This window comes from Hyla sarda, chromosome 6, assembly GCF_029499605.1.
Source record: "Hyla sarda isolate aHylSar1 chromosome 6, aHylSar1.hap1, whole genome shotgun sequence".
Taxonomy (NCBI): domain Eukaryota; kingdom Metazoa; phylum Chordata; class Amphibia; order Anura; family Hylidae; genus Hyla; species Hyla sarda.
This window is the reverse complement of record NC_079194.1, coordinates 49311678-49326478: the sequence shown is the minus strand read 5'-3', so window position 1 is coordinate 49326478 and position 14801 is coordinate 49311678. Positions and strand designations below refer to the sequence as shown.

The 14801-nt window shown below is 42.8% G+C and overlaps 1 protein-coding gene across 3 annotated transcripts in view; it reads left to right on the top strand.

The window, feature by feature from the left end:
• HMCN1 (hemicentin 1) overlaps positions 1-14801 on the top strand; it is a 443635-nt gene that overhangs the window by 175295 nt on the left and 253539 nt on the right. For all 3 annotated transcript variants that reach the window (XM_056523646.1, XM_056523647.1, XM_056523648.1), the window contains 2 exons: positions 614-740; positions 9958-10109. In XM_056523646.1, the coding sequence (XP_056379621.1) occupies positions 614-740; positions 9958-10109 (279 nt within the window). The remainder of the gene's footprint in view (positions 1-613; positions 741-9957; positions 10110-14801) is intronic.

The window sequence follows — 14801 nt, the reverse complement described above, 5'->3', positions numbered from 1 at the left end:
TTGTTTGCTGTAGCAATGTTATTGACCGAAATGAACTTGAAGGAGTACTCTAGTTATGTTAAACTTACCCCCAATGAATAAGAAAGGGGATAAGACCCTGATCATGGGGGAGAATGACCGATGGGCCCCTGCGGTCTCCAGAACAGGGCCCGTTTCTTACTTCGGAGCTCTCCAACCCCCACCTTTCGAAACAAACTTGCCTCGGAATTGATGGCCTGATCTGCCAATCACTGGTGGAGGTGGGTCATCGATGTGGCCTTTAATTGGCCGTTACTCCCAAGACCTATCTTTCCCTAAAGGTGAGGGCCGGAATACTCTGAGGTAAGAGATGGGCCCCGTTTTTTAGATCCCCTCCCTCATAATCAGACACTTATCCCCTATCCTATGGATGTTTATATAACCATAGTAACCCTTTAACCTAACTAGTCATCCATTTGAGTATTCTAAAAACAATAGATTAAGCACAAACTGTAATTTTTAGGAAGATTTTTTGGAAATTGTTTAGGAAAGTTGTTTTTATATTTGTCATCATTAATAGTACTGTGCATCTCATATGCACAAATCTGAGTTTCACATTTATGAAAGTTTTTTTTTGAATATATTTTATTACTAGATCCTCCTGAAATTGCCGGCAGTGGAAGCATTACTGATATTTCTGTAATAGATGGAAATGGAGCTAAACTGGAGTGTACAGTGAAAGGAAAACCATTCCCTGTCATCCAATGGTTCAAAGAAAACAGGTAAAATTAAAAAGGAACAAATACTTCACACTAGAGATGAGCGAGCTGAGCCTGATGATTCCAGACTTAATTAGAACTTAAGAACTTTAAAACTTTGCCATGCTTGGCTTGCATGAGCCTAGCTTGGGCCCTATTATTAGCAGAAGGGATGAGGAATACATGGCGTTTTGCCATTCAAATTAATAAAGGAAGTACCAGAAACATTGAGATAATGTCAGGGTAGCCCAGCATACCTTGCAGCTAGAGATGAGCGAACTTACAGTAAATTCGATTCGTCACGAACTTCTCGGCTCGACAGTTGATGTCTCATCCTGCATAAATTAGTTCAGCTTTCAGGTGCTCCGGTGGGCTGGAAAAGGTGGATACAGTCCTAGGAAAGAGTCTCCTAGGACTGTATACACCTTTTCCATCCCACGGGAGCACCTGAAAGCTGAACTAATTTATGCAGGATAAGTCATCAACTGCCGAGCCGAGAAGTTCGTGACGAATTGAATTTACTGTAAGTTCGCTCATCTCTACTTGCAGCTATCAGCAAGATCACATGACCACAGGTTATACAATCATTGCTTGCATTTTGTGACATACAGCACCCAGGCCAAACAGGAGACAGCATCGAAGTGGGTTTAAGAGGCTTATGCAATGCACTGCTGAGAGGCAGAAGACAGTACAACTATTGATCCCAGAAGGCCTTTATCCAGTGGCATACCTCAGAAAGTGACTTGTCATCTCTCTGCATTAATGTGTCTAGTTAATACACTACAGATCCCAGCAGTGTCACTGTATAATGAGCTTATAAAAATTATCACATTACAATACATAGAAATCTGAGCGAATACAATACATAGAAATACACATGAAAAACATTTATAGTGAATGGGGAATACACATTTTAGCCAAGTTTTGAGTTTAATACATTAAATATTTACTATTTCTTCCTTGTTTTAACATACATACGCATTATAGTGAACACGGAATGCACAATTTATGCCAAGTTACATGTATTTTCTAGGTTTAATCAGACATATAGGCTCTGATTTACTATTAAAATTCTGACCTGTTTTGTTGGGTTGTGTGCCAAAATGTGTTGCATTGTGCCACAAATTTGGTCTATGCCAAATAAAAAAAAAAACAACCAACTCTTTCATCTTACTTAGAAAACCCGAAAAGGGGCGTGACCACCGGGGAAAGGGGACGTGTTCTCGACATTTAAAAAAACAAAAAAACAACAACATATTTACTAAGGTTTCCACAGAAAATGTGGTGGATTTGAGCTCTGGAAAACCCCACAGCTCAGAGCATGTGTAAAGAAAGCAAAACATAGGGAAAAGTGCAAAACATAGGGAAACATTTGTAAATACTGTGGAAAAATACCTGGTGGGAATAAAAACCCACAAAGAAAACTCCACTCCACTATTAGTAAATCAAGGCCATAGTGTTTGTACCAGTTTAAAATAAATACACATTCAATGCGTTGAGAGTGAACATGGAATACATACTTTAGGCCAAGTTGCCTGTATTTTCTGGGTTTAATCAAACATTTACCTGTGTTTAACATAATTATGCATTAAAAGCATTGAGCGTGAAAGTCTTCTTCACCACTTAACAACAATAACCTCCAAATTTTTTTCAATAGCTAAAAAAAATGTCTCTTAAAAGATTGGTTAGCAGAGGAGGGGGTAAAGAAAAAAGTACTTGTGTCATGACCTGTGTCAGTAAGCATGTTGGTGGCAGAAGCAGCTCTGTGGGCCACATCTATTTGCAGCTAGCAGCAGCAGCCCGGTGCTTTGTGCCGATCCAGCACTTCATGAAGGGGAGAGCCAGTGCCCTGTTCTAGAGATCGCAGGGCATCACAGTGGTTGGACTATCAACAGTCAGACACTTAAAGGGGTACTCCACCCCTAGACATCTTATCGCCTATCCAAAAGATAGGGGATAAGATGTCTGATCGCAAGGGTCTTACCGCAGGGGACCCCTGCTATCTCAGCTACGGCACCCTAGACATCCGGTGCACAGAGCGAACTTCGGATGAATGGCGATGCGGGGCATAGGCAAGTCTTGCATTGAGGGGGCGTGGCTGTGATGTCACGAGCCTCCGGTGCTGCACCCAACGCTCTAAACGAATTCTAGGTGCAGCAGGGAGATGGAGACCTCCGCCATCAGGGATAAGATGTCTAGGGGCAGAGTACCCCTTTAACCTCTTCAGGACATAGGGCGTATGGATACGCCCTGCATCCCGAGTCCTTAAGGACCGAGGGCGTATCCAAGGACCGACCGCTAGCCGGTTGGGGACCGGAGCCGGATGCCTGCTGAAATCGTTCAGCAGGCATCCCGGCATATCGCCCAGGGGGGTCATTATGTCCCCCCATGTCGGTGATCGCCGCAGATCGCTGGACAATTCAGTCCAGCGATCTGCGGCGATTTCGGGTCAATCGGGTCTCCAGTGACCCGATGACCCGGAATTACTGGCTGTTCGGGGCCGTCTCTGACGGCCCCGAACAGCCAGAGCCTGCAGGGGTGAGGTGGCACTGGTGCCACCTCACGATCGCCCTGATTCGTCGGCCGGATTACCGGCCGACCAATCAGGGCGCCTGCTGCGGGTGTCACTCCCGCACCCGCTCCGCCCCTCTTCTGGAGGACGTGAGCGGGTGCGGGACGTGCACCCCGGGTGCTGGGGACCCCGATCCCCGGAGCCCCTGTTGGGATCGGGGCCCCAGGAGCAGCTGCAGCGGCGAGGGACTGACCTGTGCGGCGGCATCGTGGAGCATCAGCAGGAGGTGAGTGACAGCCTCCTGCTGTTGCTTAGCAACAGCTCCCAGCATGCAAAAAGGGCATGCTGGGAGCTGTAGTTATGCAACAGCAGGAGGCAGACCACCACAACTCCCAGCATTCCCTTATGGGCATGCTGGGACTTATGGTTTTGCAACAGCTGGAGGCACATTCTTTCTATGGAAAAGTGTACCTTCAGCTGTTGTATAACTACAACTCCCAGCTTGCACAAACAGCTAAAGTGCATGCTGGGAGTTGTAGTGGTGCATCTGCTGGTTGCATAACTACAACTCCCAGCATGCCCGTTGGCTGTCGGTGACTGCTGAGAGTTGTAGTTTTGCAACAGCTGAAGGCACACTGGTTGTGAAACTCAGAGTTTTTTTTTACCTAACTCAGTGTTTCACGACCGGTGTGCCTCCAGCTGTTGCAAACAACAACTCTCAGCAGTCACCGTACACCATGCACCGTACATGCTGGGAGTTGTAGTTTTGCAACAGCTGGAGGCACACTGGTTGTGAAACACTGAGTTAGGTCACAAACTCAGTGATACATAACCAGTGTGCCTACAGTTGTTGCAAAACTGCAACTCTCAGCAGTCACCGACAGCCAACGGGCATGCTGGGAGTTGTAGTTATGCAACAGCTGGATGTCCCTCCCAATGTGAATGTACAGGGTACACTCACATGGGCGGAGGATTACAGTAAGTATCTGGCTGCAAATTTGAGCTGCCGCAAACTTTCTGCTGCAGCTCAAATTGCCAGCGAGAAACTACTGTGAACCCCCCGCCCGTGCCACTGTACCCTAAAAACACTACACTACACTAACACAAAAAATAAAATAAAAAGTAAAACACACTACATATACACATACCCCTACACAGCCCCCCTCCCCTCCCCAATAAAAATGAAAAACGTCTGGTACGCCACTGTTTCCAGAACGGAGCCTCCAGCTGTTGCAAAACAACTCCCAGTATTGTCGGACAGCCGTTGACTGTCCAGGCATGCTGGGAGTTTTGCAACAGCTGGAGGCACCCTGTTTGGGAATCACTGGCGTAGAATACCCCTATGTCCACCCCTATGCAATCCCTAATTTAGGCCTCAAATGCGCATGGCGCTCTCACTTTGGAGCCCTGTCGTATTTCAAGGCAACAGTTAAGGGTCACATATGGGGTATCGCCGTACTCGGGAGAAATTGTGTTACAAATTTTGGGGGGTATTTTCTGCTTTTACCCTTTTTAAAAATGTAAAATATTTGGGAAAACAAGCATTTTAGGTAAAAAAATAAATTTTTTTTTTACATATGCAAAAGTCGTGAAACACCTGTGGGGTATAAAGGTTCACTTAACCCCTTGTTACGTTCCCCGAGGGGTCTAGTTTCCAAAATGGTATGCCATGTGGTTTTTTTTTTGCTGTCCTGGCACCATAGGGGCTTCCTAAATGCGGCATGCCACCAGAGAAAAATTTGCGTTCAAAAAGCCAAATGTGACTCCTTCTCTTCCGAGACCTGTAGTGCGCCAGCAGAGCACTTTTCACCCCCATATGGGGTGTTTTCTGAATCGGGAAAAATTGGGCTTCAAATTTTTAGGGGTATTTTCTGCTATAAAATTTTGGGGGGAAAACAAGCATTTTAGGTAAATTTTTTTTTTTTTTTACATTTGCAAAAGTCGTGAAACACCTGTGGGGTATTAAGGTTCACTTTATCCCATGTTACATTCCCCGAGGGGTCTAGTTTCCAAAATGGTATGCCATGTGTTTTTTTTTTGCTGTTCTGGCACCATAAGGGCTTCCTAAAGGTAACATGCCCCCCAAAAACCATTTCAGAAAAACGTACTCTCCAAAATCCCCTTGTTGCTCCTTCCCTTCTGAGCCCTCTACTGCGCCCGCCGAACACTTTACATAGACATATGAGGTATGTCCTTACTCGAGAGATATTGGGCTACAAATACAAGTAAAAATTTTGTCCTTTTACCCCTTGTAAAAATTCAAAAATTGGGTCTACAAGAACATGTGAGTGTAAAAAATGAAGATTGTGAATTTTCTCCTTCACTTTGCTGCTATTCGTGTGAAACACCTAAAGGGTTAAAACGCTGACTGAATGTCATTTTGAATACTTTGGGGGGTGCAGTTTTTATAATGGGGTCATTTTTGGGGTATTTCTAATATGAAGAGCCTTCAAATCCACTTCAAACCTGAACTGGTCCCTGAAAAATACTGAGTTTGAAAATTTTGTGAAAAATCGGAAAATTGCTGCTGACCGTTGAAGCCCTCTGGTGTTTTCCAAAAGTAAAAACTCGTCAATTTTATGATGCAATCATAGAGTAGACATATTGTATATGTGAACCAAAAAAAAATGTATTCGTAATATCCATTTTCCTTACAAGCAGAGAGCTTCAAAGTTAGAAAAATGCAAAATTTTCAAATTTTTCATCAAATTTACGGATTGTTCACAAAGAAAGGATGCAAGTATCGACAAAAATTTACCACTACGTTAAAGTAGAATATGTCACGAAAAAACAATCTCGGAATCAGAATGATAACTAAAAGCATTCCAGAGTTATTAATGTTTAAAGTGACAGTGGTCAGATGTGCAAAAAACGCTCCGGTCCTTAAGGCCAAAATGGGCTCCGTCCTGAAGGGGTTAAAGTACTAAAGTACCCCTTTACTATATACTTTTCATTTATCCTAAATTAAAATGATACATTTGTTATATGCAACACAAGGATATGTTTGCAATGTAGGTTGTATGATACAGAAACATCACCCAAAGCTGTCTGTACAATGAGATGTGTATGAAGACAATGCTCCTCACATGTACTGTATGAATTTTTCTTCTTTAGGCTCTCAAATACCCCAAATATTCTGTATTCTGTTACAATTATAGGGTACAAGTGGCAGACAGGCAGGTTGTAGAGTAGCTTTGCATGCATTTAGAAAACCATAAAACTTAATTTGGAAGAATTGAAGCTCCATCTAGCCCAGTAGCTCAGTAGAATGACAAATAAAGTGGTGTGGAAGCACTTACAGCTCATTTACTTAAGAGTTTACAGGTTTTCCTACAGGAAATGGATAATGGCTAACATATATACAGCTACAGCCACAAAATTCATTTGTTAGGGAACAACTATTATAACTTCAAATCCTTCAAATTAAGCCCATAAAATCTGCTGAAAAGTAGTACAGTGGTCCCTCAAGTTACAATATTAATTGGTTCCGGGACGACCATTATATGTTGAAACCATTGTATGCTGGGACCATAACTCTATGGAAACCTGGTAATTGGTTCTCAAGCCCCAAAATGTCATCCAAAAATAGGAAAAAGTGAGAATTAAAGAAAAATAAGTAGATAACTAATATAGATAAAGCAAATCCTTACATATAAAAGTAAGAAAGATCTGCTGGGAGCTGTAATCACTGTCTATGTAGAGGACAGGAGCTTCTTCAGGGTCCTGTACAGTACACACAGTGTCCTAAAAAAGTAAAATGGAGCCGCCCCTACCTGGAGCACCTAACCCTGGCACAGGTAAAGAGTAGTACAGAACATGTAATACCTCCCTGTACTGTAGGGGGCGCTACCATACAGTCAGTCAGTGCATACACTTCAGTAATACAGGGGTTTTACCAGTGAATGCCCATTCTGATCGGTCGGTTCTTCCAGCCATTGACACATTTCACAGTCTGTAGTATTGTATGGTGAGTCTGGTTTAAGTTACAATGGTCCAGAAAAGACCATTGTATGTTGAAACTATTGTATGTTGAGGCCATTGTAAGTTGAGGGATCACTGTAACTGGATCTAAAGCACAACCCAAAATAGTAAAACATGTTTATCAATGACAAATAAGCACATATAGGTCATTAATGCACAAAAGAGCTTTCCTGAATGAAAAATCTTTTGCCTGGCTAGAGGCTAAAAATTACAAAAACTTTTCAGTTCCTTGTGACTTTTCTATCTATATTAAGAAGGGAAGAATCTTCGAGGTCCAGGGCTGGTGCAAAGATTTTTGCCACCCTAGGCAAAAGCTAATTTGGACTCCGCCCATTAGCCTGCCCTTTGTCACCTTACTACTGGGGTGACACACTGTAATAAGTCCCCTCATCATGTAATTAGCTTACTATTGGGGTGACACACTGTAATAAGTCCCCTCATCATGTAATTAGCTTACTATTGGGGTGACACACTGTAATAAGTCCCCTCATCATGTAATTAGTTTACTACTGGGGTGACACACTGTAATAAGTCCCCTCATCATGTAATTAGTTTACTACTGGGGTGACACACTGTAATAAGTCCCCTCATCATGTAATTAGTTTACTACTGGGGTGACACACTGTAATAAGTCCCCTCATCATGTAATTAGCTTACTACTGGGGTGACACACTGTAATAAGTCCCCTCATCATGTAATTAGCTTACTATTGGGGTAAGACTCTATAACAAACCTCCTCCTCATGCAGCTGGCTGAGCTGACTTTCTTGTGGCAAGCAGAGCAGCGTCCCCCATCAAGAGGGTGCTCTAGGCAGCTGCTATGCAGAGCATACAGTGGTCCAGATTTACTAATACTGTTTAAGGGTAGCAAACCACAAGAAAAATGTCCGCCTGCACTCACCGCAAAGAAGATGACTCGATACTTGTAACTGGAATAGCCAGGATGCAGGTTGGTCAGATACAGCGTGAGGCTCAAAGGCGAATGGCGGTGTAGTGCCATATTTTTTGTTTTCCTAAGGGTGCACACCGCTACGCTAGGTTTAAACCATGGACATCAATAGTAAAATAATAAATGGCTTTAATGGCATATAGATGATGCATTTTGCGAGCGCAGCTCCTTATAAAGATGACTTTATAAAGAGAGTAGTAGTCTATATGTCATTAAAGCCGTTTTATTATTTTACTATTAATGTCTGCGGTTTTAACCTACCATAGTGGTATGCGCCCTTAGGAAAACACATTTTTACCTCTCCGTTCGAGCCTTCCAATGGAACCAAGTCTTCTCTGCAAACTCCGTGCATCTACGGAACCGGGTCCTGGCTGCCACGCAACTACTCCTGTTTATGCGCAAAAAGGTGTTGAGCTCTGAGCCCAACACGTCCAGGTACGTGGGCATTTTACAAAGTGGAAACTGTTGTTGTGTTGCCCTTGGTAACGGCACAAGGATAGCGCCATAACTGTCTGTTTTTTCTTTCCATATAAACCTATATTTTGTGTTTTGCCGTGGAATGTGTTACGTGACTCAGCACTTTCCAGTGCTGGACTAAGACAGCTCCATTGGCTGACACACACACACCTGCCCCCTACCATTGGCTCCTGGGAGGCTACGGGGGAGGTGTGCGCGTGTCACATGACCACAAATATGCTGTCTCAAACAACATTCCCTTCAGTGTTATTTCGGCTACCACAGCAAGAGGATGTCTCCTGCTGTGATAGCAGAAGCGCTGTGGCTGCAATGTTATTTGCACTGCGGCTGTAATGTAATTAATTCCCCGCTATAGGGACCGTGCACCCGCAGGGGGATCTCAGTGCTGCGGCTGTAATGTAATTCATTCCTCGCTATGGCGCACGGTCCCCATGGCGGGGAATGAGTTAAAGCTCAGCCGCAGCGCTGAGATGCCCCCGCGGGTGCACGTCCCCATAGCGGGGAATGAATGTAATGTCAGCCGCAGCGCTGAGATCCCCCGCGGGCGCACAGCCGCAGCGCTTCGGCTGTCACAGCAGGAGACATCCATACACTGAAGGGAAAGGTGTTTGAGGCAGTATATTTGTGGTCACGTGCGCACTCCCCCCCCAGGAGTCAATGGTAGGGAGCGGATGTGCGCGTGTCAGCCAATGGAGCTGTCTTAGTCCAGCACTGGAAAGTGCTGAGTCATGTAACACATTCCACGGCAATACACTACACCGGCAGTATTGTGCAGAGAGGTGCGATTCTTCTGCCATTTGAGATCGACCTGCGTCCCGGCTATTCCAGTTAGGAGTATGGAGTCATTGTCTTTGCGGTGAGTGCAGGTGGACATTTCTCTTGTGGTTTGCTGTTTATTTATGTACATTACTAATGTTTCCTAGCACCACTGTTGGATTTATTAAGGATCATCTCCCACCCTCCTGCCCGGTGTTCTGTTACTGCATATTAGTTTCTGGACTTATCTTTGTGGTGCTGCCAATTTTTCCATTCATGCCGTCTAAGGGTAAGGTCACACAGACCGCATCCGTAGTTTATTTCACGCTGCGGATGCGCCAACAACAGTCACAAGAGTGAGCTCCCTGCTGCGATAGGATAGCTCTGTGTGTCCGCACAATAAGAGCCCATAACAGCTAAACATTAAGGATATTTCTGGCAATAAACTTTTCTAAGATCAGTTATTGCTTCTCTGGAATAATTGGCATTGGCACACTCTGACATAAGTCAGGGGGTCACATATTTTCACATCTTTCAACTCTTCAAAATAAACTCTTATGATTGCAGATTACTTGTGGGAGACCCTAATATGATGATTTTGGAAAATGGACAAGTTCTTTACATAAAAAATGCTCATCTGAGTGACAATGGATATTACAAATGTGTAGCATCTAATCCTGCTGGCTCCCAGACTAAAGAGAGTAAATTAACTGTGTTCGGTAAGTTCCAAAAATCCAACTATTTTCTCTACAATGCAATGTAAAGATATAACACATACAAGGACCGGACAAAATAACTAGAACACCTCTATTTTTACATTATCAAGTCGAACTTATCCTGACACCCCTTCATCATCATTTCCCTTAAATGCCCTTTTTTCTCAGTCATGTACAGTAGATTGTGTGACAAACTCTATAACTTTTTCTAAAAACCTGTTTATTTCTTTTAGGATTGTGATATGTCAAACCTGATGGAGTCCCAATGGGAAATAATTGTTGGTGCATCTAACATTTGCAATCCATGGTGCAGTACCATCTGCAACCCATGTTGCTGAGCTGATGGATGTGTTGAGGTTTACTGTTTCCTCGATCACATCCCAATATGCAAAGGCCAGCAAAACATTTGCAGCCAGAAGTAGCTTTGGTTAAAAGTCAAAATTTGACCCAAGGGGCGTAGGAGATTCCTATAAAATTGTAGCCAATTGTACCGCTGTTGTGGAGTGGTGGTAATAGGTCTGCAAGTGACAATAGAGTAGGCAAAAAGGAAAAAAAAAACTCAGAATATGAGAAGCAGAAAAACTCTAGCGCATTATTGGCAGGGCCGGTGCAAGGATTTTTGCCTACACAAGCGAAGCTACATTTTGGCGGCCCTTCCCGAAAACAGCACCCGCTATACAGTGCCCCCATATAGTGACTGTGCCCTATATAGTGCTCAATATATACAATGCCCCTATATAATGCCCGTGGCCCCATATATACAGTGCTCCCACCCCCCATATAGTACCCAATATATTCAGTGCCCTCATATATACAGTGCCCCTGCTGGCTGCCCCATAGATACAGTGCCCCCATATAGTGCTCAATATATATATATATATATATATATATATATATATATATATATATATATATATATATGTATATACATATACACATTGCACACATATATACAGTTCCCCCATATACCTTGTGAAACTCACACTCTTCTCTGGCCTCTCTAGTCTACTCTGCTGCTACTGACTTCACTTCAGCTCAGACCAGCAGCATGATCCTCCACTCCCACCATTCTCTGCTTCAGTGTGATGGCACAGTCACGCAAAGCCTTAGGACGCAGTGGCATTGCTAGGGTTGGTGTCACCCGGAGCGGTAGAAAATGGTGTCACCCCACACAACCCTCCCCAAAGTAATCTTCTAGCCTGTTTTGAAGGACGCCAGAGGTGAAGCACGTAACAGAATTTTTTTTCTCAGTATAATATTCAAATATACCACGTAATTAGAAAGTGCTAAAGATGTTTTTACAATGTGAGGAGAATACACAATGATATCAGTGATTACAGGTGACATCTTCTCTATAATGAGGAGAATACACAATGATATCAGTGATTACAGGTGACGTCTTCTCTATAGTGGAGAATAAACAATGATATCAGTGACGACAGGTGGCGTCTTCTCTATAGTGAGGAGAATAAACAACGATATCAGTGACTACAGGTGACGTCTTCTCTATAGTGAGGAGAATACACAATGATATAAGTGACAACAGGTGAAGTCTTCTCTATAGTGAGGAGAATACACAATGATATCAGTGATTACAGGTGACGTCTTCTCTATAGTGGAGAATAAACAATGATATCAGTGACGACAGGTGACGTCTTCTCTATAGTGAGGAGAATAAACAACGATATCAGTGACTACAGGTGACGTCTTCTCTATAGTGAGGAGAATACACAATGATATCAGTGACTACAGGTGACGTCTTCTCTATAGTGAGGAGAATACACAATGATATCAGTGACTACAGGTGACTTCTCTATAGTGATGAGAATACACAATGATATCAGTGATTACAGGTGACGTCTTCTCTATAGTGGGGAGAATACACAATTATATCAGTGACTACAGGTCATATCTTCTCTATAGTGAGGAGAATACACAATTATATCAGTGACTACAGGTGACGTCTTCTCTATAGTGAGAATACACAATGATATCAGTGACTACAGGTGACATCTTCTCTTATAGTGAGGAGAATACACAATGATATCAGTGACTACAGGTGACATCTTCTCTATAGTGGGGAGAATACACAATGATATCAGTGATTACAGGTGACGTCTTCTCTATAGTGAGGAGAATAAACAATGATATCAGTGATTACAGGTGACGTCTTCTCTATAGTGAGGAGAATACACAATGATATCAGTGACTACAGGTGACATCTTCTCTATAGTGGGGAGAATACACAATGATATCAGTGACTACAGGTGACGTCTTCTCTATAGTGAGGAGAATACACAATGATATCAGTGATTACAGGTGATGTCTTCTCTATAGTGGGGAGAATACACAATGATATCAGTGACTACAGGTGATGTCTTCTCTATAGTCTTTCCTTAACTAATTCAAATGGTACATACCACCGGGTCCAGCTAAATTTTTTCTCTGCAGAACTTGACGCCCAGATGGTTCCTCACTTTGTCAGCATAGTCTGATCCTCTATATGAAAATTATAATGAATATAATGCTGCCAGGCACTGTATCCTCTGAATATAATACGTCCACACGCTTCACTCTCTGAATATAACCCTGCCAGACACTTTATTCTGTAAATATGATACTGCCACACACTGCGCTCTCTAAATATAAAGCTGCCACACACTTTATCCTCTGAATACAATACTATCCCACAAATGTACCCTCAAAATATATAATACTACTACACACTGTGCTCTCTTAATATAAACCTGGCACACACTGTGCTCTCTGAATATAATACAACCACACACTGTACGTTCGGAATATAATAATACCACACACTATACCCTCTGAGTATAATACTGCCATACATTGTTTCCTCTGTATATAACACTACAACACACTGCACTGTCTGAATATGATACTATTACACCCTCCTGTCTGAATATAATCTTGCCATACAGTAAACCTTATATGATACACCATACCTCCTGCCCTGTGCCCCCCCTACATATAATTTATAACAATGCCCAGTGATGTCATAGTACAGGGATAATACACACAGTGATGTCACAGTACAGAGATAATACACACAGTGATGTCACAGTACAGGGATAATACACAGTAATGTCACAGTACAGGGATAATACACAGTAATGTCACAGTACAGGGATAATACACAGTGAAGTCACAGTACAGGGATAATACACAGTGATGTCACAGTACAGGGATAATACACACAGTGATGTCACAGTACAGCGATAAACCACCCAATGATGTCACAATAGAGGGATAATGCACACAGTGATGTCACAGTACAGAGATAATACACACAGTGATGTCACAGTACAAGGATAATGCACACAGTGATGTCACAGTACAAGGATAATGCACACAGTGATGTCACAGTACAGACATAATACACACAGTCATGTCACAGTACAGACATAATACACAGTGATATAACAGTACAGGCATAGTACACACAGTGATGTTACAGTACAGGGATAATACACACAGTGATGTCACAGTACAGGGATAATACACACAGTGATGTCACAGTACAGGGATAATACACAGTGATGTTACAGTACAGGGATAATACACAGTGATGTCACAGTACAGGGATAATACACACAGTGATGTCACAGTGCAGGTATAATACACAGTGATATCACAGTACAGGGATAATACACACAGTGATGTTACAGCACAGGTATAATACACACAGTGATGTCACAGTACAGGGATAATACTCACAGTGATGTCACAGTACAGGGATAATACACAGTGATGTCCCAATACAGGGATAATACACACAGTGATGTCACAGTACAGGGATAATATACACCGTGATGTCACAGTACAGAGATAATACACAGTGATGTCACAGTACAGGGATAATACACACAGTGATGTCACAGTACAGGGATAATACACAGTGATATCACAGTACAGGGATAATACACACAGTGATGTCACAGTACAGGGATAATACACAGTGATATCACAGTACAGGGATAATACACACAGTGATGTCACAGTACAGGGAAAATACACAGTGATATCACAGTACAGGGATAATACACACAGTGATGTCACAGTACAGAGATAATACACAGTGATGTCACAGTACAGGGATAATACACACAGTGATGTCACAGTACAGGGATAATACACACAGTGATGTCACAGTACAGGGATAATACACACAGTGATGTCACAGTACAGGGATAATATACACAGTGATGTCACAGTACAGGGATAACACAATGATGTCACAGTACAGGGATAATACACACAGTGATGTCACAGTACAGGTATAATACACACAGTGATGTTACAGTACATGGATAATACACACAGTGATGTCACAGTACAGGGATAATACACAGTGATGTCACAGTACAGGGATAACACACAATGAGGTCACAGTACAGGGATAATACACACAGGGATGTCACAGTACAGGGATAAGGCACACAGTGATGTCACAGTACAGGGATAATATACACAGTGATGTCACAGTACAGAGATAATGCACAGTGATGTCACAGTACAGGGATAATACACAGTGATGTCACAGTACAGGGATAATACACACAGTGATGTCACAGTACAGGGATAACACACAATGATGTCACAGTACAGGGATAATACACACAGTGATGTCACAGTACAGGGATAATACACACAGTGATGTCACAGTACAGGGAT